This window comes from Erythrolamprus reginae, chromosome 7 (genome assembly GCF_031021105.1).
Source record: "Erythrolamprus reginae isolate rEryReg1 chromosome 7, rEryReg1.hap1, whole genome shotgun sequence".
NCBI lineage: Eukaryota > Metazoa > Chordata > Lepidosauria > Squamata > Dipsadidae > Erythrolamprus > Erythrolamprus reginae.
In genome coordinates, this window is record NC_091956.1 from 14,478,677 (window position 1) to 14,502,698 (window position 24,022).

At 42.6% G+C, this 24,022-nt stretch overlaps 1 protein-coding gene across 2 annotated transcripts; it reads right to left on the minus strand.

The window, feature by feature from the left end:
- Positions 1-58: 58 nt before the first annotated feature.
- UCHL1 (ubiquitin C-terminal hydrolase L1) lies at positions 59-21,191 on the minus strand. 2 transcript variants are annotated; one of them, XM_070756555.1, is made up of 9 exons: positions 21,144-21,191; positions 20,747-20,758; positions 18,389-18,517; positions 12,784-12,934; positions 8,644-8,729; positions 6,447-6,494; positions 3,666-3,735; positions 2,221-2,279; positions 59-520 (listed from the first exon to the last, which is right to left on the minus strand). In XM_070756555.1, exons 1-9 carry the CDS (start codon positions 21,174-21,176, stop codon positions 434-436), a joined length of 675 nt encoding a protein of 224 aa, XP_070612656.1. In that variant the 5' UTR covers positions 21,177-21,191; the 3' UTR covers positions 59-433. The 2 variants fall into 2 exon arrangements, with proteins under 2 accessions (XP_070612656.1, XP_070612657.1); XM_070756556.1 differs by lacking the exon at positions 20,747-20,758.
- Between the last annotated feature and the right edge of the window lie 2,831 nt (positions 21,192-24,022).

Sequence of the window (24,022 nt, forward strand, 5' to 3'; positions counted from 1 at the left end):
TCATAATAAAAATGTAACCTACATCATCAGGGGGTTTAGCAGGCAATAACAAGGAGAGTTTTTCGGACTAGCAAGGAGGAATTTATTCTCGTGACGGACAAGAAGTCACACCCACTCGAAAAGAAAACTCGGGAATCACAAAAGCCTAGGAAGCGTTTACAAACACCGACAGGTTTTTTTAAAACATCTGACAACTTTTGCGTGAATTTCGGCTTGAGGACAGGCACCACCGAAGCTTGCGGGCCAGGAAACGGGGGGACGGGATGGGACGAAACAAGATTGCGCTACACCTTAAATTCAAAACCAAAGATAGCCGGCTTGGCTCCTGACATTCGTCTTTTCTTTTCGATGTTTGAAACATATGTGCTAAAGCCCTAAAGGCTGGGACTACATCTGGTGAGAGGATCGAGGAGGTCATCTCAGTTGCCAAATTTCAAGCTGCCTTACATAGGGCCACAGCAGAAAAGCGGACTTCTCCTTGCTCCCGTTCGGTGAATTGCCGGCAGATGTCAGCCGATGCCTAAAGAGGAAAAAAAGGAAGCCAGATAGCGAAGATGAGAATTGGCGATAGCACTATATAATGATATAACACAAAATGTACTCACTGTTTAGACTTTAAACATATAGAACTTTATGAAGTATGTGATATGTTGTGGTTGGCTCTGGCCCAGCTCCTGCCACAGGAAATGGGGAGGTGGATGCAGGGGAAACTTCAACATGTCACAGGCCTGTGTTATTGCCGACAGAATCAGTTCAGAGTTTAGTTTCCTTGGACGAAGAAGGTGGAAGTGACTCAGCAGAGGAGGGCTTGGCACACAGCCCACACAGTCAATCTCCCTTATCTTCCCTTGATTCAGATGATGACATTTTGGACCCACGCAAGCGCAGAATTATGTGTAGAAGAGACCAAATAAGAACATATTACAGGAAATAAGGGAGGCCACCTGTGCTTGGGTGGGGCTCCAGTAATTAGGACTGCTGCTATAAATAGCAGCATGTAGGTTTGGCCATTGTGGAAGAATATCTGATCGGAGTTCATCAGGAATCTTGTGTTGCTGGACTTTGTGGCTTTTTCACGCCTTTGAAACCAAAGCAGAGCAACGTGTGTGTGTGTGTGTCTCACTTCATTGGAAGAAGAAGGGGTGTGAAGTTTCTTCATAGCTGCTAGTTAAGTACTTAATGACTGCTTAAGGGAAATTGGACAGACTACACAGTTGTTTTGGGAAGAGTGCTCTTTGCAATACAAAAAGAGTGCTTTATTTATTTTGAATTTTGTGATAAAGAACATTGTTTTGAATTTTCAAACGTGTGTGTGTCTGAAATTTGTACCCTTGAATTTTCGGGAGGCTCCTATCAGAGAGCCCGGCAGAACAGTGATATATCATGAATATTTTCTTTTATTAAAGATATATATATAGAGATAAATTCTTATTAGCTATATGATATAATATTAAAATTTAGATAAAAGAGATTTTATTAATGTTTACATTGATGTAATATAACTTTTTATAGTAAGATGTAGAAAAAGATTTTTTTAAAAAAATCTTTATTACGTTTCTTCATATAAAAATAGAAAGAAATGAAAAACAAATTAAACAGACAGAACATATAAAGAAAAAAAAAGAAAAAAACAAGATAGACAGACAAATGAGCATATAAACTTAAACAACATATACTGCTCAAAAAAATAAAGGGAACACTCAAATCACCCTAGATCTGAATGAAATACTCTCATTGAATACTTTGTTCTGTAGAAAGTTGAATATGCACAACAGCATATGAAATTGATTGTCCATCAGTGTTGCTTCCTATGTGGACAGTTTGATTTCACAGAAGTTTGATTTACTTGGAGTTATATTCTATTTTTTAAGTGTTCCCTTTATTTTTTTTTGAGCAGTGTATAAAACGTATTCAGTTTCAGTGGCATCCTATATATGCACATAGTTATTTGCTTATCTTCAGTTAATATTTTCTCTCACTACATACACATATAGGAGAAAAAGAATTTTTATTTAGACTTTTAAGAATTGACAGTGTTGTATAAAATTAACATAAATTTTTAGATGAGAGATAAGAGCTGCCATTGAGTGAGTAAAAAGAAAAGTTTATATTATGATCGATTTTAAGCATTGTTGTTGTGTTTGTAACTACATATTGTTTTATTTTATGGTGGAGAAAATGAAAATTTTATACCTGAAAAACAAGCTAGAAGACTCTTACCTTGAGCATGGTGGCCTGCGAACTAGGTCCGTGCTTTACAGGGAATGGCATTCTTCCATCTGCAAGCAAAGTTGGAGAAGATGTAATTTCAGTAGCGGTAAAATACTGGTTTTAAGAGGAATTATCTCGGTCCACTTTTGGGGGAGGCTTACTCTAGAGCAGTGTTTCCCAACCTTGGCCACTTGAAGATATTTGGACTTCAACTCCCAGAATTCCTCAGCCAGCAAATTTTAAAATATTAGATTTGTGGTACATTGTTTTTTATTATTGCTGTGAGCTGCCCCGAGTCTACGGAGAGGGGCGGCATACAAATCTAACAAATAATAATAATAATAATAATTTAGAGGTGCCTAAAACTTGTGCTAATGGACAACTGTTCTGCATTCAAAGTGATTACCTAGAGCAGTGATTTTCAACCTTTTTTGAGCTGCGGCACATTTTTTACATTTACAAAATCCTGGGGCACACTACCAACCAAAATGACACAAAATAGTCTGCGGAGAGGGGTGGCATACAAATCCAATCAATCAATCAATCAATCAATCAATCAAATAACACTCTAAGACACTCTCCTCTTTTTTCCCATTGCCTCCTCCCCCCCTTGTGTGTCTCTGTGTGTGTATATTCTTGAACCATTTCTCTGTCTTTCTTGCTTGCTTTCTCTCTCTCTCTCTTTCTCTCTCTTTCTTTCTCTCACTTTCTCTCTCTCTTGCTGTGTCTCTCTCTCTCTTGCTTCTCTCACTCTCTTTCTCTATCTCTTTCTCTCTCTTGCTTGCTTTCTCTCTTTTGCTGTTTCTCTTTCTCTCTTGCTGTCTTTCCCTCTTTCTTGCTTTCTCTCTCTCTTTCTCTCTCCCCCTGTCTCTCCATCTCTCTCTCTTTCTCTCTCTCTCGCTATCTCTTTCTCTCTCTTGCTATCTCTCTTTCTCTCTTTCTCGTACACCACGCCGCAGCAGCAGCATTGGGCAGTAGCCATGGGGTGGCGGCAGGGCAGTCAGCTGTGAGGCAGAGCTCTGGAAGGGAGGCACCGATGGTGGCTAGACGTGTTGCTAGACGCCGTACATGCTGGCGGTGGGCATGGGCATGGGGCTGGAGCCTCCGTCCCGGCCCAGCCAGCAGGCCAGTGCCAGCCCCGCAGTGCCAGCATCTACGGTGTCTAGCAACACATCCAGCAGCAGCCGTCGGTGCCAGTGCCATCCAGGTGGGGCGCTGTAGCTGCTGGAAAACTTGGAAGGCACGAAGAAGCTCAGTTTCCAGTCTCGCAACTTTTTGCTCTTCGCATCCTTAGCAAAAAGTTGCGAGACCGGAAGCTGAGCTTCCTTCTTCGCAGCACACCTGACCATGTCTCGCGGAACACTAGTGTGCCGCGGCACACTGGTTGGGAAACACTGACCTAGAGAGAGAGAAATTTGGCCTTTTTAAAGCCAACACAGATATACACAACTTACCCAGTTCGTAGAGGTGTCCGCCCACGCTGGCAAATAGAATGAAATGGAAGTTGACCTTATCATCTTCAGCCTGAGAAAAGAGAGAATTGAAGAACCTAAAAATCTAGCAAGAACAAGGAAGGGACATATAAAGTTAGCATCCAAAGATGCTTTTTTTCAAGGGGCAACTGGGCTTTCTTGTTTTTTCTTTTGAAGACATTTTGCTTTCTCATCCCGGAGGGTTCTTCAACTCTGACTGGAGGGTGGGGAACGGCGGGATTTATATTCCTTGCAGACCACTGGTCATTTGTATTTATTTTTACAGAGTCATTGAGGCCACTTGGCAGATTTATTCCAAGCTTCCATGATTCTCTAAAAGGATGCAAATGGCCAGCGGTCTGCAAGGAGTATAAATCCTTCCATGTCCTCCAGTCAGAGCAGAAGAAGGTTCTTTGGAGAAGAAGCGAAACATCTTCAAAAGAAAAAAGCCACCCTGAGTCCTGGGGGATTGGGCGGCATATAAGCCAAATAAATAAATAAAATTGGCCAGATGATAGAAACCAAGAAAGGAACAGAAGCATAATGAGCATTTTGGACAAGATACCCCCACAAAATAAATTCTCAGAAAGATAAAAAGGAAGAAAGCGGAGAAAGAACATTCATATTTTGCAGAATTTTGTTATTATAACTGTTGTGGTTCAGCCTGAGGCAGATCAAAGACCAGCTGCGTCTCTGTTGGCTCCATGCCCGGAGGAGGATGACAGCGAAGAGGAGGGGTCTGGGCAGTCGGACGGGGGAGAGTACAGTCAGGAATGTGACGAGGAAGAACAGCATGGGAGCCCCGGGGAGGGGCTCTCCCCAGCCAGTAGCTTGGAGTCTTTGGAGTCATTAGGTGACGAAGCACAAGCTGTCATTAACATGCGACAGAGACGTCTAGATCAAAGGAAGGATCAATTGAAGAAATATTATCAGCATTGAATTAGGAACACCAGGGCTTGGGTGTGGTCCTCATTAGCAGGGAAGGGTTTATAAGGCAGGCAAACGCTTGAAGCCATGTGGAGTGTTATCAGTTTGGAGTTGCTGTAACCTGCATTGTTTTCTCGGCATTTCTGTTCCTGGCTCGTGGCCCAGCAGTCTTGAAGAACCGTGGGAGGTGTATGTCTGTTATCTACAGCCTCGTCTTGGCAGCAAAAATACTATGTTGATGTATGGACAATTGCCTTCGTGTATATATTTGGAGTTCCAGTGTTTTCCTGCTTTGTAAGGACATTTTCTGTTAGCTTCATTTCTCTTTAACATTATAAAACTGTATTTGAATTCTACCGGTGTGTCTGGCTTATCTTTTTGGGTTGGTCATAGCTTCCGGAGTGACCAAGACAGAACAATAACCAGTAGTGGGTTGCAGCTCCTACGGCTGGGATCAGAGCTCTGGAGGTGGAAATGTAGATGCACAAGCATTTCCGGGGCCCCGATGCATACATGCATGAGATTTCGCTTCTGTGCATGCGCAAGAGAAATCTCACGCAAGGATGCTCTTGGATGCACGATTTTGCTGCTTTTTGGTGCTTCCTTGCTTCTGCGCGCGCACGGAAGCAAAGAAATACAGTTGTAGCTCTACCTACAAACGCCTCTACTTACGAACTTTTCTAGATAAGAACCGGGTGTTCAAGATTTTTTTTGCCTCTTCTCAAGAACCATTTTTCACTTACAAACCCGAGGCTCCAAAACTGTAACCAGAAAAGTCAGGAAGAAGCCTCCGTGGGCCTCTCTAGGAATCTCCTGGCAGGAAACAAAGCTGGAAAAGGCAGGGAGAAGCCTCCGTGGGGCCTCTCTAGGAATCTCCTGGCAGGAAACAAAGCTGGAAAAGGCAGGGAGAAGCCTCCGTGGGCCTCTCTAGGAATCTCCTGGCAGGAAACAAAGCCGGAAAAGGCAGGGAGAAGCCTCCGTGGAGCCTCTGTAGGAATCTCCTGGGAGGAAAGAAGGCCGGAAAAGGCAGGGAGAAGCCTCCGTGGGGCCTCTCTAGGAATCTCCTGGCAGGAAACAAAGCTGGAAAAGGCAGGGAGAAGCCTCCGTGGGGCCTCTCTAGGAATCTCCTGGCAGGAAACAAAGCTGGAAAAGGCATGGAGAAGCCTCCGTGGGCCTCTCTAGGAATCTCCTGGCAGGAAACAAAGCCGGAAAAGGCAGGGAGAAGCCTCCGTGGAGCCTCTGTAGGAATCTCCTGGGAGGAAAGAAGGCTGGAAAAGGCAGGGAGAAGCCTCCGTGGGGCCTCTCTAGGAATCTCCTGGGAGGAAAGAAGGCCGGAAAAGGCAGGGAGAAGCCTCCGTGGGGCCTCTCTAGGAATCTCCTGGGAGGAAACCGGGCCAGAAAAGGCAGGGAGAAGCCTCCGTGGGGCCTCTCTAGGAATCTCCTGGGAGGAAACAGGGCCTCTGCCCTCCCTGTGGTTTCCCCAATCACACGCATTATTTGCTTTTACATTGATTCCTATGGGAAAAATTGCTTCTTCTTACAAATGTTTCTACTTAAGAACCTGGTCACGGAACGAGTTAAGTTCATAAGTAGAGGTGCCACTGTAGCTGAAAATCTGTGAAATCTCACGTGTGACAGCGTCCTTGGGTGAAATTTTGCTTGCTGCACATGTACAGAAGCAAAATCTTACACCGACGGGGTTGGGCGTGCTACAGGGCGTACCGGTAGCAGATGGTAAGTGGAGCACTTGCCTGATTACAACCTCTCAGGGTTGAAACCCCAGTCTTCCTTGGCCCATTTTATTGTTGAAAACCTATAAATTAAATTAATATTTACCCGGCATTGGCCCTCTTGAGCTACCGCATTATGGACTTCTTGAATGGCCTGCGAAGAGATAAAAGAAATCAAGAAATATGTGGGTTGTGTTTGGTAACCTCCAGCGTCAAACAGAATTATGAGGATTTTATCTAAATTCACTATTCCCATTTCTGCCTAATCTGTTCCGTCTATATTAGGGGTGTCCAATGTCGGCCATTTTGAGACCTCTGAACTTCAACTCCCAGAATTCATGTCTGGCTGGAGAATTCTGGGAGTTGAAGTCCGCAGGTCTTCAAGGAGGCCAAGGTTGGACATCTATTACCTGGTTCATCATGACACATGAACAGCCAAGCAAATGGAGAAACCAGATTCGCTCAACAACCCATCTTAGTCATTTAACATTTGCAGTGGTTCAGTTAACAAAGGGGACAAGAAAAAAACAGGAAAAAACTCAATGACTGTCTCGCTTAGGAGCAGAAATATTGGGATCAATTGTGGTCGTTAAGTCAAGGACTACATGTAATTATAAGCGTTCTGCGTTTCTCTCATATATATATATATTTAGTGTGTGTGTGTGTGTATAAAGAAATGATAGACATCACAATCTCTGGAATGTTGAATTTTTTTAAATATACTTTAAAAAAAATTTTTTTTAATATACTAAGCTTTCATCAGCCCCTGCTGACATTGTCAAAGGTGTAAAATCCCAATTGAAGAGATGTTTGCTTTTATGTAATGCCAATCGATTTAGTCACTGCACATGTAATAGGCCCATATCCTCTTGTAACTGGTTTTTTTTGGTAAAAAAAATGTTCTGATTGTGATATCTATAATTTCATCATCAACAACTATATTTAGAACTCGCATTTTTAGTATAATTCGTTATCTAGGTGAATCTATCTATCTATCTATCAATCTATCAATCTATCAATCTATCTATCTATCTTATCTATCGATCTATGTAGATTGTTGTGAGTTTGGGTTTTTCCCTGTGTAATATTTTGAGTGTCTTTGTGACATTTTGGAGAAATCATATTCTCCATCAACATTAAAAACAACTATCTATTTATCTGTCTGTCTGTCTATCATCTATTGTTTTTATCATGTATCATCTATTATCTATTGTCTTTCTCTATCATGTATCATGTATCATCTATCTATCTATCTATCCATCCATCCATCCATCCATCCATCCATCCATCCAGATTGTTGTGAGTTTGGGTTTTTTCCTGTGTAATATTTTGAGTGTCCTTGTGACGTTTTGGGGAAATCATATTCTCCATCAACATTAAAAACAACTATCTATTTATCTGTCTGTCTGTCTATCATCTATTGTTTTTATCATGTATCATCTATCTGTATCATCTATTATCTATTGTCTTTCTCTATCATGTATCATGTATCATGTATCATCTATCTATCTATCTATCTATCTATCTATCTATCTATCCATCCATCCATTCATCCATCCATCTCTATATCTCTATTTAAGGGACGCATGGCTGAGTGGCTAAGACGCCGAGCTTGTCGATCAGAAAGGTCAGCAGTTTGAATCCTAAGCACCGCGTAACAGAGTGAGCTCCCGTTACTTGTCCCAGCTTCTGCCAACCTAGCAGTTTGAGAGCACATTAAAAAATACAAGTAGAATTTTTGTGGCCAGCATGACCAAAGTGCGCCTTAGGTCATGCTGGCCACATGACCACGGACATGTCTTAGGACAGCACTGGCTCTTTGGCTTTGAAACAAAGATGAGCACTGCCCCCTAGAGTCGGGAACAAGCAGCACATATGTGCAAGGGGAACATTTACCTTTATACACACAGACACACCATTTCTACAGTAGTGATTGAATTCTTTGCGAGTGCTAGTTTATGAAATCTGTGTGTTCCTATTAGAAACATAGAAACATAGAAGACTGACGGCAGAAAAAGACCTCATGGTCCATCTAGTCTGCCCTTATACTATTTCCTGTATTTTATCTTAGGATGGATATATGTTTATCCCAGGCATGTTTAAATTCGGTTACTGTGGATTTACCAACCACGTCTGCTGGAAGTTTGTTCCAAGGATCTACTACTCTTTCAGTAAAATAATATTGATAGTTGAAACATCGTTAGGATCACGTTCCTGAGCACACCCTTAAAGCCTCTACGAGCACCTTGCAACCACCTTGTAGAAAATTTAAAAAATAATAACCCAAGTCACCCAAACATTACCTTGTTGTTCTCAAGACGTTTTGCCCTCTCATCTGGAGAGAGTCCAGCAGTCGCAGTGAGGAATTCTTTCAATGCAGATCCTTTGTCTGGATAAAAGGTGACAATTAAAAAAGGGGTAGCGTCCAGGAGGGGAAATAGAATAGAATAGAATAGAATAGAATAGATAAGGGGAGAGTACAAGTGCACTAGAGTGCCTTCCGTCCCCTGTCCTATTGCTCTCCTATATCTCCTTTCTTCTATTCCTATATCTCTTCTTCTATTCTTTCATTGATACGTTCTATTACTATATCTTCTTTTCTATTATTTCTTAGATATATTTTACTATGAGCATCTCCTCTATAACCTTCATCATGTATTTTACTATGTGTATATAGATGTATACCCACTAAAATCCCCATTGTGTATTGGACAAAATAAATAAATAAAATAAAATAAATAAATAAAGAATAGAATTTTATTGGCCAAGTGTGATTGGACACACAAGGAATTTGTCTTGGTGCATATGCTCTCAACATACATAAAATAAAATATATATTTGTCAAGAATCATGTGGTACAACACTTAATGATTGTCATAGGGGTCAAATAAGCAATGAAGAAGCAATATTAATAAAAATCTTAGGATATAAGCAACAAGTTACAGTCATACAGTCAACATGGGAGGAAATGGGTGATAGGAATGATGAGAAAAACTAGTAGAATAGAAGTGCAGATTTAGTAGGAAGTCTGACAGTGTTGAGGGAATTATTTGTTTAGTAGAGTGATGGCGTTCGGAAAAAAAACCTGTTCTTGTGTCTAGTTGTCTTGGTGTGCAGTGCTCTGCAGCGACGTTTTGAGGGTAGGAGTTGAAACAATTTGTGTCCAGGATGTGAGGGGTCAGTAAATATTTTCCCCACCCTCTTTTTGACTCGTGCAGTATACAGGTCCTCAATGAAAGGCAGGTTGGCAGCAATTGTTTTTTCTGCAGTTCTGATTACAATACAATACAGAACAAGAGAGTTGGAAGGGACATTGGAGGTCTTCTAGTCCAACCCCTTGCTTAGGCAGGAAACCCTACGCTACCTACTTGGTTATCCAACACCTTCTTAAAAACTTCCAGTGTTGGAGCATTCACAACTTCTGGTGGCAGGCTGTTCCACGAATTGTTCTCACCATCAGGAAATTTCTCCTTAGTTCTAAGTGGCTTCTCTCCTTGTTTAGTTTCCACCCACTGCTTCTTGTTTTACCCTCAGGTGCTTTGGAGAATATGACTCCCTCTTCTTTGTGGCAGCCCCTGAGATACTGGAAGGCTGCTATCATGTCTCCCCTAGTCCTCCTTTTCATTAAACTAGCCATGCCCAGTTCCTGCAACCATTCTTCATATGTTCAGTTCTGGAGACCTCACCTACAAAAAGAGATTGACAAAACTGAACGGGTCCAAAGACGGGCTACAAGAATGGTGGAAGGTCTTAAGCATAAAACGTATCAGGAAAGACTTAATGAACTCAATCTGTATAGTCTGGAGGACAGAAGGAAAAGGGGGGACATGATCGAAACATTTAAATATGTTAAAGGGTTAAATAAGGTTCAGGAGGGAAGTGTTTTTAATAGGAAAGTGAACACAAGAACAAGGGGACACAATCTGAAGTTAGTTGGGGGAAAGATCAAAGGCAACATGAGAAAACATTATTTTACTGAAAGAGGAGTAGATGCTTGGAACAAACTTCCAGCAGACGTGGTAGATAAATCCACAGTAACTGAATTTAAACAAAGATCTATACATCCATTATGGTTCCAGTAAAGATCTATACATCAATTATGATTCTGAATATTTTAGTTGTTGGGATAGGTTTTACTACTGGCTGGAAAAAAAGGAAAAAGTAAAGATATACAGTCAAAGAAAAGTTAAGAAAATTGGAGGGTAAAAACAGAAGTTCAGTGAGAAAGGGGAATGAAAAAAGAGATACCAGAATAAGAATAATGTATAGAAATGATGTATATTATGAAAATACGAGGGTCGCCCAGAAAGTAATGCATCACATTTTTTTTAATCAGCCTACAGTAATGATATGAATGCGAAACTTTAGATATACATTATTTGAATTGTCAGGACTGCGTGTGTAAATTTTGTGTTTCTTCAGACAGATAGCGTAGCTGTGGCAGTGTTTCGAAATGTCGTCTGTAAGTGATGTATGTTACAAGCAGCCTGTCGTCATTGAATTTCTTACTGCAGAGAAAGAAACTGTTGGGAACATTCACAAGCATTTGTATACAGTTTATGGAGAACCTGCAGTCGACAGAAGTACGGTTAGTCGCTGGGCACAGAGGGTGAGGCCATTAGAAGACGGTTCAGTGCAGAAATGACTTCATGACCAGAACAAGGAGTGGTACCAACAGAGCATACAAGCCCTTGTGTCTTGCTGGAGGAAGGGCGACGCCCTTGTGTCTCGTATAGAACGGGACGGAGATTACATGGAAAAATAGGGAGTGTAGAAGAAACATCCTTCTTTCTTGTGTGTAAGTTTCATTGTGTTCAATAAATAATTGTTGAAGGAAAAAAATGTGGTGCATTACTTTCTGGGCGACCCTCACATTAGCTATGTCAGTGTTTCCCAACCTTTTTTGAGCCGCGGCACATTATTCATATTTTCAAAATCCTGGGGAACACTCCCTCTTTCTCTCTCTTCCTTCCTTCCCTTCTTTCTCTCTCTCCATCCCTCTTTCTTTCTTTCTTCCTCTCTCTTTTGCTCTTTCTCTCTCCCTCCTTCCTTCCCTCTATGTCTTTCTCTCTCCCTTGCTCTCTTTCTGCCTCTCTTGCTATCTCTCTTTCATTCTCTCTCTTTCGCTCTCTTTCTGTCTCTCTTGCTATGTCTCTTTCTCTTTCTCTCTCTCTCTGTCTCTCTTGCTATCTCTTTGTCTCTCTCTCTCTCTCTTGCTATCTCTTTCTCTCTCTCTTGCTATCTCTTTCTTTCTTTTTTTCTCTCTCTTGCTATGTCTCTCTTTCTCTCTCTCTCTCTCCCTCCCTCCCTCTTTTGTTTCTATCTCTCCCTCCCTCTTTCCTTTCTCTCTCTCCCTCTTTCCTTTCTATCTCTCCCTCCCTCTTTCCTCCCTCCCTCTTTCCTTTCTATCTCTTTTCTTTCTATCTCTCCCTCCCTCCCTCTTTCCTTTCTATCTCTCCCTCCCTCTTTCCTCCCTCCCTCTTTCCTTTCTATCTCTTTTCTTTCTATCTCTCCCTCCCTCTTTCCTTTCTATCTCTCCCTCCCTCTTTCCTTTCTATCTTTCTCTCCGTCCCTCAGCGGGGGCAAAGAAGAAGGAAGGCAGGCTGCAGAGGGCACCGAGGACAAGAGCGCTCGCTCGCTCCCTCGCCCTCTAACTTCCCTCCCTCGCTGCTGAAGGGACGAGCGTGGGCCCGCTGCAAGAAGGGTTTTTTTGCTTTTTTTTCCCTTCCCCCGCCTCACGTGAGAGAGTGAGAGAGAGAAAGAGCAGCGCCCTGTCGGTTCCGAGCGCAGCCAGGGAAAGCGGCCTCGAGCCGAGTGCGAACTGCGGGATGCGGCAAAGGACTCCTTGTCAACCAAAAAAGGATGGGGGTGGCAAAGGCAAAGCCTGGGAGGCGGGGAAGGGAAGAGCGGGAGACCCCCAGACAGAACGGCTGAGGGGAAGGAAAGATGGAAGGAGGGAGGGATTGAGAAGTGAAGCCAGGGAGGGCTGAGAGAAAATGGGAGCGGCACGCGCGAGAGAGGGGCGGGGCGTTCATTCCCGAAACGGATGGAGAAAGCCCTCTCTCGCAGCAAAAGCGCTCCCAGCCAGGGGGCTGCGAGAGAGGGCTGGGAGCGCTTTTGTCCCGAGGAGCTGAAGCTGCAGCCGCAGCCGCCGCGAGAGAAGTCGCGCCCCAAGGCAGGGGGCGGCGGCGGAGGAGAGGGGGCAGATCGGGCGGGGAGCTTGGCAGCACACCTGCCTGTGTCTCGCGGCACACTAGTGTGCCGCGGCACACCGGTTGGGAAACGCTGAGCTATGTAATAGAGAATAAGCACAATTAGAATTCTACTACAGGTATGTCCTATGTTTTTAAATGTTTTTTTGTTTTAGTTTTGTGTGTTTATAAAAAAAAAATTCTTAAAAAGATTTATATATATTTATTGGAAAATACTCCCCCAGTACTCACCAAATCGTATTTTATCTTGATTATTAGCTATTGCATGGATAAGGCCTATGGTTCCACAGGAGTTACTCGCGGTTTGCTTCACAAAGTAGACATCCGAGTTAACTTCTTGACCTTTCAGCTCGTCAATTTGCTTCTTCCTGAAGTTCTCATGCTACAATTTAAACATATTCATGTCATCAGGTTCGCCTTAACAACCAGGTCATGATTTACCCAAGAGCAGTGATTCACTTAACAACAGGGGTAAGAAAGTCATAATGTAAGACAAAATTCATTTAATGTCTCTTTAACAGAAATGCTGGAGCCCGGGATAAAATGCTACCAGTTTGGACCAGTACGGGTGTACCGGTAGTGGTGGCTGCTGGTGGTTTGGAAAACCAGTAGAAACGGCAGTGTGGGACTCCGCCCACCTGCCTGGGTGTCGCCATTTTTTTTCACCCTCTGCGCATGCGCGAAGCATTCTGGGCATGCGCAGAGGGTGAAAAAGCATGTGTGCGAGTGGAGCGCGGACAAAAAGCATGTGTCAAGCCGGTGCAGAACCTGGTGATAAATTCACGGCTTGCCGCACTATCTATAGAAGGCATGATATTTATGGGAACTTGGGAGGGGTGATTTTCATGATGCAGCCACGAAGCATTATTTCGATGGGTTCAAGGCCAGCCTTTGCCCGCCCACCTGGGTGGAAGCGGAAGGAGGACTGGCACAATCTGAGTGGGCAACGTGACAATTTTGTGGACAAGGGATGTGAACTTTCAACTGGGTGGGAACTGGTTTCCAAGTGTAGGTGCCAGGATGGCTCCGGCAATAAATTGGAACTTTGAGGAGTACTACGATTTGGATTCTGATTTAATAATAATAATAATAATAATAATAATAATAATAATAATAATAATAATTTAAAAAAATAGATTTGTATGCCACCCCTCTCCGAAGACTCGGGGCGGCTCACAACAATAATAAAAACAATATTATATTAGAACAAATCTAATATTAAAAAACATATAAAACCCTATCATTATTTAAAAAACCAAACAACACATTCATACCAAACATAAAACAAAGTATAAAAGAGCCTGTGGGAAAGGTGTCTCAACTCCGCCATGCCTGGCGGTATAATTGAATCTTGAGTAGTTTACGAAAGACAGTGAGGGTGGGGGCAATTCTAATCTCCGGGAGGGAGTTGATTCCAGAGGGCTGGGGCCGCCACAGAGAAGGCTCTTCCCCTGGGGCCCGCCAAACGACATTGCTTAGTCGTTGGGACCCGGAGAAGGCCAACTCTGTGGGACCTTATTGGTTGCTGGGATTCATGCGGTAGCAGGCGGTTCCAGAGGTACTCTGGTCCAATGCCATGTAGGGCTTTAAAGGTCATAACCAACACTTTGAATTGTGACCGGAAACTGATCAGCAGCCAATGCATAGGATGCTACCTGGAACCTTGACAGCATGCACTTCTGAATTGGTAGGGAAGGTTAAATAGATTTCATACTGCTTAGGGCTCAGTTGTGATTGTACGTGGAGTAACGTAATTTGTTAAATGATTAACAAAATCTGGCTTTGTTGAAGTTCGAAGTTATGGCAGCACTGGGGGAAAAAAGTGACTTGTATATATTAAAAACAAAATAATGGAATTGGCAGAAATGAATAGATTAACTATGCGTATAAAAGAGAAAGAAGACTCAGTCTTCTACAAAATTTGGGACAAATGACACAATTGGTTGCAAAAAACAACAAGAAAAAAAGGGAAACATTAGTTTAAATACATCACAATGAGATCTTATAAGAATGAAAATGGAAAGGGTTGGGGTTTCTTTTAGATATGCTATAATATAGATAGGCAAGAATTAGTTAAATGTTAGACATTCTAAGATTAGGTAAGATATATTTATTCGATTTAGAATGATTTTTATCTCTTATAAATAATTAAGTTTTTTATTATGAATTTAAGTTACCGTTACTACTACCATAAGAAATGGAGCTAAATTGGAAAAGCATGTATGATACCAATATGCAAATCTGCAAACAACTTAGAAATGTATAAGTGACAGCACGTAAGGAATGAGAGAGCAAGGGTATCTCTCTTGTTTTTAAAGTTGTGTGTATACAGTGATCCCCCGATCATTGCGGGGGTTCCGTTCCAGGACCCCCCGCAATAAGCGGGTTTTCGCGAAGTAGCGCTGCGGAAGTAAAAACACCATCTGCGCATGCGCAGATGGTGTTTTTACTTCCCAGCAGCGAGGAGCCGAAGATTGGGGTTTCCCCGCCGCCCACGCAAACTCCTCGCTGCTGCCGCGCCCGCCGCTCGCCCGCCCTGAAAGGGAAAGCCCCCCCAGGCCAGCTCCGATCCCCCCAGGTCGGCTCCGATCCCCCAGGTCGGCTCCGATCCCCCAGGCTGGCTCCGATCGTTTTAAAACAGGTGCGCCGCTTCGCAGCTGTCTCCTGAAGCCGAACGCTAACTTCCGCGTTCGGCTTCAGGAGACAGCTGCGAAGCGGCGCGCATGTTTTAAAAGGTTGCAGCCGGCCTGGGGGGCTTGCCAGCACCCCCCCGAGCCCCCCAGGCCGGCTGCAACCTTTTAAAACACGCGGGATACGAGCGCCAAGGAGCTGTCTCCTGAAGCCGAACGCGGGGAAGTTCGCCAGGAGTCAGCGGAGAAGCGGCGCGCCTGTTTTAAAACGATCGGAGCCGGCCTGGGGGGGCTTTCCAGCAACCCCCGAGCCCCCAACCCGGGCTCGGGGGTTGCTGGAAAGCCCCCCCAGGCCGGCTCCGATCCAGGGAAGCCGCCCAGCAGCTGATCTGCCCGGTGCCATCTACGCATGCGTGCCCATAGAAAAAAGGGCACGCATGCGCACATGGTGTTTTGACTTCCGGGTTGAAAAATTGCAAATTAGCCTGTTCGCAATGGTCGGGGACGCAATAACCGGGGGATCACTGTATTTTTGTTTGTTACCTATATTTGTATATAAATTTACTTTTTTGTAATATTTTTTTTTAACTGACTTGCAACAATTTTTCACAAACGTCCCTCTGATAATATGGTAAAAATTTGGAGATTTGGCCAGCAACTCATATATATGACCGTTGCAATGTCGCTTGGGTCCCATTCATCCTCTTTTGCAATAAGCAAACTTAATGGGGGGGGGAAGACAAATTCACTTAACAATGGTGTTATTCATTTAACAATGGCTGCAATTCACTAAACAGCTGTGACAGGTCATAAGCGGGACAAAACGTCTTGTTTAAAAGCAGAAATTTCGGTCCCAATTTTAAGTCAAGGACCAAATACCAAAATACTGCTTTAATGTACAACTCAAAAATTAGGGCGTTTCTTTTGAAATTAAAGTGGTACATCTACTTATGTACCACTTTCGTTCTGTGACCAGGTTCTTAAGTAGAAAATTTGTAAGAAGCAATTTTTCCCATAGGAATCAATGTAAAAGCAAATAATGCGTGCGATTGGGGAAACCACAGGGAGGGTGGAGGCCCTGTTTTCTCCCAGGAGATTCCTAGAGAGGCCCCACAGAGGCTGCTCCCTGCCTTTTCCCGTTACAGTTTCGGAGGCTCGGGTTTGTAAGTGGAAAATGGTTCTTGAAAAGAGGCAAAAAAGTCTTGAACACCCAGTTCTTATCTAGAAAAGTTCATATGTAGAGGCATTCTTATTTAGAGGTACCACTGGATGCGAAACCTCTGGTGCAAATAGTTGTTAATTCTGGCTTCTAAGCAAATTTCTATGGATATTATAAGCCAGCAGCACCTGGTCTCCAGAATATTTACAGTAAATTTACCATCTAGGTTCAACCACAGTTACTTGTTTTGCTCAAAAGTTCCCCAAGGGAGTTTTGCAAATTCCATTGCGGGACATTATAAAAAGTACAAATCCACTCCAGGGGGAGAGATCTGTTCTTTAGATTAGTAAATTACATCCAACGGTATTGCAAAGGATTATAAACCGTGAAGGGCTGCAAAAATGTTTACTACCACACTGGGGCGTGGCTTGCTGGCCATGTGACTAGGTGGAAGGGGCTTAAAGGTCACATGACTGGCTTAAAGGTGGCCAACTTGGTCAAGGGTTTTTGGGTTAGGGTGCCTGGCCTCTCCTTGCCTGAAAGAGATACAATTTCCCTATCTCTTTACTGTTACTGAAAACATCTAAAATATACTGTACTGCTCAAAAAAATAAAGGGGACACTCAAATAACACATCCTAGATCTGAATGAATGAAATATTCTCATTGAATATTTCATTTGCACAACTATTCCATTTGCACAAAAGCATGTGAAATTGATTGCCAATCAGTGTTGTTTTCCAAGTGGACAGTTTGAGTTCACAAAAGTTTGATTTACTCGGAGTTATATTGTGTTGTTTAAGTGTTCCCTTTATTTTTTTGAGCAGTGTATTTAATTCTATATATATATATGATATATGTGTACATACATACAGTCCTATCTGGACTGGGACTCACTGCTCACAGTCACTCATGCCCTCATCACCTCGAGGCTTGACTACTGTAATGCTCTCTACATGGGGCTACCTTTGAAGAGTGTTCGGAAATTTCAGATTGTGCAGAATGCAGCTGCAAGAGCAATCCTGGGCTTCCCTAGGTATGCTCATGTTACACCAACACTCCGCAGTCTGCATTGGTTGCCGATCAGTTTCCGGTCACAATTCGAAGTGTTGGTTATGACCTATAAAGCCCTTCATGGCATCGGACCAGAATATCTCTGGGACCGCCTTCTGCAGCACGAATCCCAGCGACCAGTTAGGTCCCACAGAGTTGGCCTTCTCCGGGTCCCGTCGACTAAACAATGTCGTCTAGTGGGAGCCAGGGGAAGAGCCTTCTCTTTGGCGGCCCCGACCCTCTGGAACCAGCTGCCCCCGGAGATTAGAATTGCCCCCACCCTCCTTGCCTTTTGTAAACTCCTTAAAACCCACCTCTGCCGTCAGGCATGGGGGAATTGAGACATCTCCCCCGGGCCTATACAGTTTATGCATGGTATGTTTGTGTGTATGTTTTTGCTTTTTAATAAGGGGTTTTTAGTGACTTTTAAATTATTAGATTTGTTGTATATTGTTTTATTGTTGTTGTGAGCCGCCCCAAGTCTACGGAGAGGGGCGGCATACAAATCTAATAAATAAATAAATAAATAATTAAATAAATAAATAAATAAATATTACACACAGGCACACAAAAAAAATACATTACTTACTATATAAACTGTGTGTGTATGTGCACACACGCACGCACGCACAGCTCTTCTAAAATTATACACATTCAACCTCATTTACTGCGATAGGGAAAACTTACCCAGAGCCCAGAAGGGAAAAACAGAAGAAAATTCAAAATTTTTCTACCGGTTCTGCATTCCTGACTCTACCCATAGGAGCGCATCATCGATTATAAAATAAAGTCAAGGCTCTCTTCCTTGGCAATTTTGACTTGTGGACTTCAACTCCCAGCATTCCTCATCTTAGCCATGCTGAGGAATTGTGGGAGTTGAAGTGTGGAATTGTGGGAATGGAAGTCCCAAAGTTGTAAAGTTGCCATTTTATTGCAATAGAGATGGAAGGTGCGCATGTGTTATTTTTAACCTTTATACAGCTTTTAATACTTACCTGAGCAGTAAGGGGAAACAGGAGCAGCAGGGCACAAGCTGGATCTGGCACAGCGCTCAAAATATCTTCATCCAATCCCAGAACATCCACAAATTGCCAGCCTGGGGCAACTCCTAGGCGAGAGAGTATCTACGCAACCAAGGGAAGAACACACAATGCTGGATGTATCTCACAACTGCCGGCGAGTGGTGGTCTGAACATGCCACCAACCAGCAACTGAGAAGAAAGAAGACAAACTCCTTGTGTGTCCAATCACACTTGGCCAAAGAAGAATTCTATTCTATTCTATTCTATTCCTATTCCATTCCTAATCCATTCTATTCCATTCCTATTCCATTCCCATTCTTATTCCATTCTAATTCCTATTCCATTCTAATTTTATTTATTTATTTATTTATTTATTGGATTTGTATACCGCCCCTCTCTGCAGACTCGGGGCGGCTACCAACAGTGACAAAAAACAGCATGTAACAATCCAATACTAAACAATTATTCCCTTCCCATTCTTATTCCATTCTATTCCAATTCCATTCCATTCCTATTCCTTTCTGATTATTATTCCTATTACATTCCTATTCCGCTCCATTCTTATTCTATTCCTATTCCTATTCCATTCTAATTCCTATTCCATTCTAATCACTATTCTATTCTTATTCCATTCTAATTCCTATTCCATTCTATTCCTATTCCATTCTAATTACTATTCCATTACTATTCCATTCTATTCCTATTCTATTCCTATTAGATTCTAATTACTATTCTACTCCTATTCCATTCTAATTGCTATTATACTCCTATTCCATTCAAATTACTATTCCATTCCTATTCCTATTCTACTCCTATTCCATTCTAATTACTATTCCATTCTATTCCTATTCCATTCTAATTACTATTCTACTCCTATTCCATTCTAATTACTAGTCTACTCCTATTCCATTCAAATTACTATTCCATTACTATTACTATTCTACTCCTATTCCATTCTAATTACTATTCCATTCTATTCCTATTCCATTCTAATTACTATTCCATTCTAATCACTATTCTATTCCTATTCCATTCTAATTCCTATTCCATTCTATTCCTATTCCATTCTATTCCTATTCCATTCTAATTACTATTCCATTGCTATTCCATTCTATTCCTATTCCATTCTAATTACTATTCTACTCCTATTCCATTCTAATTGCTATTATACTCCTATTCCATTCAAATTACTATTCCATTACTATTCCTATTCTACTCCTATTCCATTCTAATTACTATTCCATTCTAATTACTATTCTACTCCTATTCCATTCTAATTACTATTCTACTCCTATTCCATTCAAATTACTATTCCATTACTATTCCTATTCTACTCCTATTCCATTCTAATTACTATTCCTATTCTACTCCTATTCCATTCTAATTACTATTCCATTCTATTCCTATTCCATTCTAATTACTATTCTACTCCTATTCCATTCTAATTACTATTCCATTACTATTCTATTCCTATTCCATTCTAATTACTATTCCATTCCATTCTATTCCATTCTAATTACTATTCTATTCCTATTCCATTCTATTTCAATTTGATTCCTATTCCATTCTAATTACTATTCCTATTCCATTCCTATTCCTATTCCAATTCTATTCTATTGGTGTAGGGATGGGAAGGAACCAAGCCCAAATAACCCCCAGTTTAAAAAGAGAACACCCCCCCCCCAAAAAAAACCAGGTCCCTTCCCCAGATGCAATGTGGAGCAAATAGGAAGTTACGTCATAAAGGATTGTGTCTGCATCAGCAACCGGGAGGAGAAATAGGATGTGCTGCTCCCGGCCACTGCGAGCATCAGAAAAGATGGAGTGGTACCCGAAGCAGGAAAGATGCTGACAATTCTAGACGTTTGATGAAGAAGCTGGGAAGGGTCCGGTGGCTTGTCCCACAGCTAAGCAGGACCACCACCATCGTAAGGAGAGGGGAGGGGTGTAGACTAGTGTGGCAATGCCACCCCTCCCTCCCTCCCAGCAGCCCCTCCCCTTCCTGGACCCAGCCCTACAGCTTTGGCGTGACACAGCACAAACCGCGGTCCGCGGCGCCCCCTGCCGCCCAGCAAATGGAAGAGCATCCTCTCAAAGCGAGACCACCACCACTCCCTCTTCTTCTTCTTCCTCCCCACTCCCCGCGGCCCCCCCTCTTTCCAACAGGACAAGGGAGGGGGCCAGCCAAAGGGTGACACCACCACCCCGCCACCGTTTGCAATGAAAGGGAGGAGAGATTCGACACAGGTGCAAAGGCCAGCCCAGGTGGAAACGCCCAGCCCGACGAAGAAGGCGTCTTTTTCTCTCTCTCTCTGGCGACCCCCTACTCACTTTGTTCAGCATCTGTAAAGAGAGAAAAAGGCAGGCGAGGAAGGGGAGGTCAGCTTGGCTTAAGGGAGAGCCCCCTCCTTATTTTCTCTTCCCCTGGAAGGGTCTTTCCCACCCCAATTCTCATCCATTGCACCCCCACCGCTCTTTCCAGGATTGCAAAGGCTGGGAGACCCCCACCCAAAATTGCAAGCAGCTTGCACCGACCACCCACCCACCCTTCCAGGGTTGCAAAGGCTGGGAGACCCCCAACCCCACCCAAGACAAGGCAAGCCTCTTTTGCAAAATTGCAAGTAGCTTGCAACGCCTCTGCTCCCCCCAACCACCAATGCATCTAACCAGACTCCCCTCCCAAAAAACCCCCACCCATTAAAGCCCCCCCTCCCCATTTCCAGCTCACCTCCGGGTTGATCTCCATAGGCTGCCACGCCATGCTGCCACTTTGCAAAGCCTCCGTCTGTTCTAGGGCCGAGCCGGCCGCCCACCCGCCCCTATATATTGCCAGCGGACCGGCCCACTGAAGAGGAGGAGGAAAGGGGGGGCTGTTGGGCTGGGGCAAGAGAGAGAGAGAGAGAGAGACCCACCCACTCGCCACTCCCCCCGGGTTTGGAGATGGTTCGGTCCGCCGCTCCCCCGTCCCCGCCCCTCCCGCCCACCTCTGGTCCTTTGCTGGGCTCGATAGTCCGTCGTTGCTAGCCGGCGGTTCCGTGGGAGTGGGAGGCGGGCCAGGCTGGGAGCCCACCTGGCCGGCTTTCGACCCCCGTGGAGTTGTGTAGTACAGTCCTCCGGTGGGCTGATTCCAGACGGGAGGAGGAGAAAGGGGCGCGGGTCCGTCTAGATGCCCTCGAGGGTTTTGGGACGGGTTTTGCAAGGGCGCTTTGCCAAATGGTCCTTTGGAGCTTTCTCCCGGGAGAAATTTTTTTCATGTTGGCGGGCCGTCTTTGCTTGCTGGCACGCCTGAAGCCCACTTTTCATTCATTAGTAATTGTTTTTTTGCTTGCCTCTATTATTATTATTATTATTATTATTATTATTATTATTATTATTATTATTATTATTATTATTTTTATTATTATTATTATTATTAATAATAATAATAATAATTTTATTAGATTTGTATGCCACCCCTCTCTGGAGACTGGGGCGGCTCACAACAACAATAATAACAATATTACAATGTAACAAAGTACATATTATTATTATTATTATTATTATTATTATTATTAATAATAATAATAATAATTTTAATAATTTTATTAGATTTGTATGCCGCCCCTCTCTGGAGACTAGGGCGGCTCACAACAACAATAATAACAATATTACAATGTAACAAATCTAATATTTAAAAAAGCATCTAAAAACCCATCATTTAAAAACCATGCAACACAAGCACACCATACATAAAACTATATAAGCCTGGGGGAGATGTCTCAATTCCCCCATGCCTGGCAATACAGGTGGGTCTTAAGCAATTTACGAAAGACAAGGAGGGTGGGGACAGTTCTGATCTCTGGGGGGGAGTTGATTCCAGTGGGCTGGGGCTGCCACAGAGAAGGCTCTTCCCCTGGGGCCCGCCAGACGACATTGTTTAGTCGATGGGACCCGGAGAAGGCCAACTCTGTGGGACCTGACCGGTCACTGGGATTCATGCGGCAGAAGATGGTAGAAGAGGTATTCTGGTCCGATGCCATATAGGTCATTACCAACACTTTGAAGTGTGATTATTATTATTATTTATATTATTACTTTATAATAATTTACATTATATAATTTATATTGGGGGAAAGATCAAAAGCAACATGAGAAAATATTATTTTACTGAAAGAGTAGTAGATCCTTGGAACAAACTTCCAGCAGATGTGGTAGATAAATCCACAGTAACTGAATTTAAACATGCCTGGGATAAACATAGATCCATCCTAAGATAAAATACAGAAAATAGTATAAGGGCAGACTAGATGGACCATGAGGTCTTTTTCTGCCGTCAGACTTCTATGTTTCTATGTTTCTATTATAATTATATTATAATTACAATATATTTATAATATATGTTATATAATTATAATATAAGTCTTCGGAGAAGGGCAGCATACAAATTAATAAATATAATTATAATTATAATATAATAATTATAAAAACATAGAAGATTGATGGCAGAAAAATACCTCATGGTCCATCTAGTCTGCCCTTATACTATTTCCTGTATTTTATCTGATTTATACTGTACATTGTTACCAACAATGTAGACTTACATGGAATTATTAGAGCACTATTGCTGAGCTAGTGTTGCAATTAGCCATAAGAGGGCGCCAGAAGGGTCTCTCTCTCTCCCTCTCCCCCTCCCCCTCCCTCTCCCTCTCTGCTATTCTATGTTAGTTTGTCTTTGTGACCATGGTGTAGAACTGTGTGTTCAAATGATGGTTTAATGTACATTTGTAAGCTGAACAAGTAAGCTTATGGTATTGTACACTGTTAAAAAAAAAAAACCCAAAGGGAACACTCAAAGAACACACCCTAGATCTGAATGAATGAAATACAGTAGTCCCTCGCTATATCGCGCTTCACCTACTGCGGCTTCACTTCATCGCGGGTTTTCAAGAAATATTAATGAGAAAAATAATTCGCGGATCTTCGCTGGTTTCTGAGGAAGTCAATCGGCAGATTTAAACAGCCCGCAGAACTCGATCGGCAGGTTTTTAAAAATATATATATATATCTAAAATTGTAAATACTGTATTTAAATACTGTATTTAAAATAAATACTGTGTGGGAAGGGTTTATAAACACTTAAAACAATGAAAACTTACCAAACAATTACAATATAAATACTTAAATAAGTACTATCAGTCAATAAATTCCCCATCGCGGATTTCACCTATCGCGGCCGGGTCTGGAACGTAACACCAGCGATAGGTGAGGTCTTACTGTATTCTCATTAAATACTTTGTTCTGTACAAAGTTGAATGTGCACAACAGCATGTGAAATTGATTGTCAATCAGTGTTGCTTCCTAAGTGGACAGTTTGATTTCACAGAAGTTTGATTTACTTGTAGTTATATTGTATTGTTTAAGTGTTCCCTTTATTTTTTTGACCAGTATATATGCCTTGAGGGTTATTGACTGATTTAAATGTGCGTGACTAGGATTGTTCTTGACTAAGATATTTGCCAAAGTAAATAATATTTTATATAGAGTGTATCTGCATTGTATTACTGAATTATTACTCATAACTGTGAGCTATCAGCTGGATATCTGCAACCTCCACTTTTCCTCTGTGTA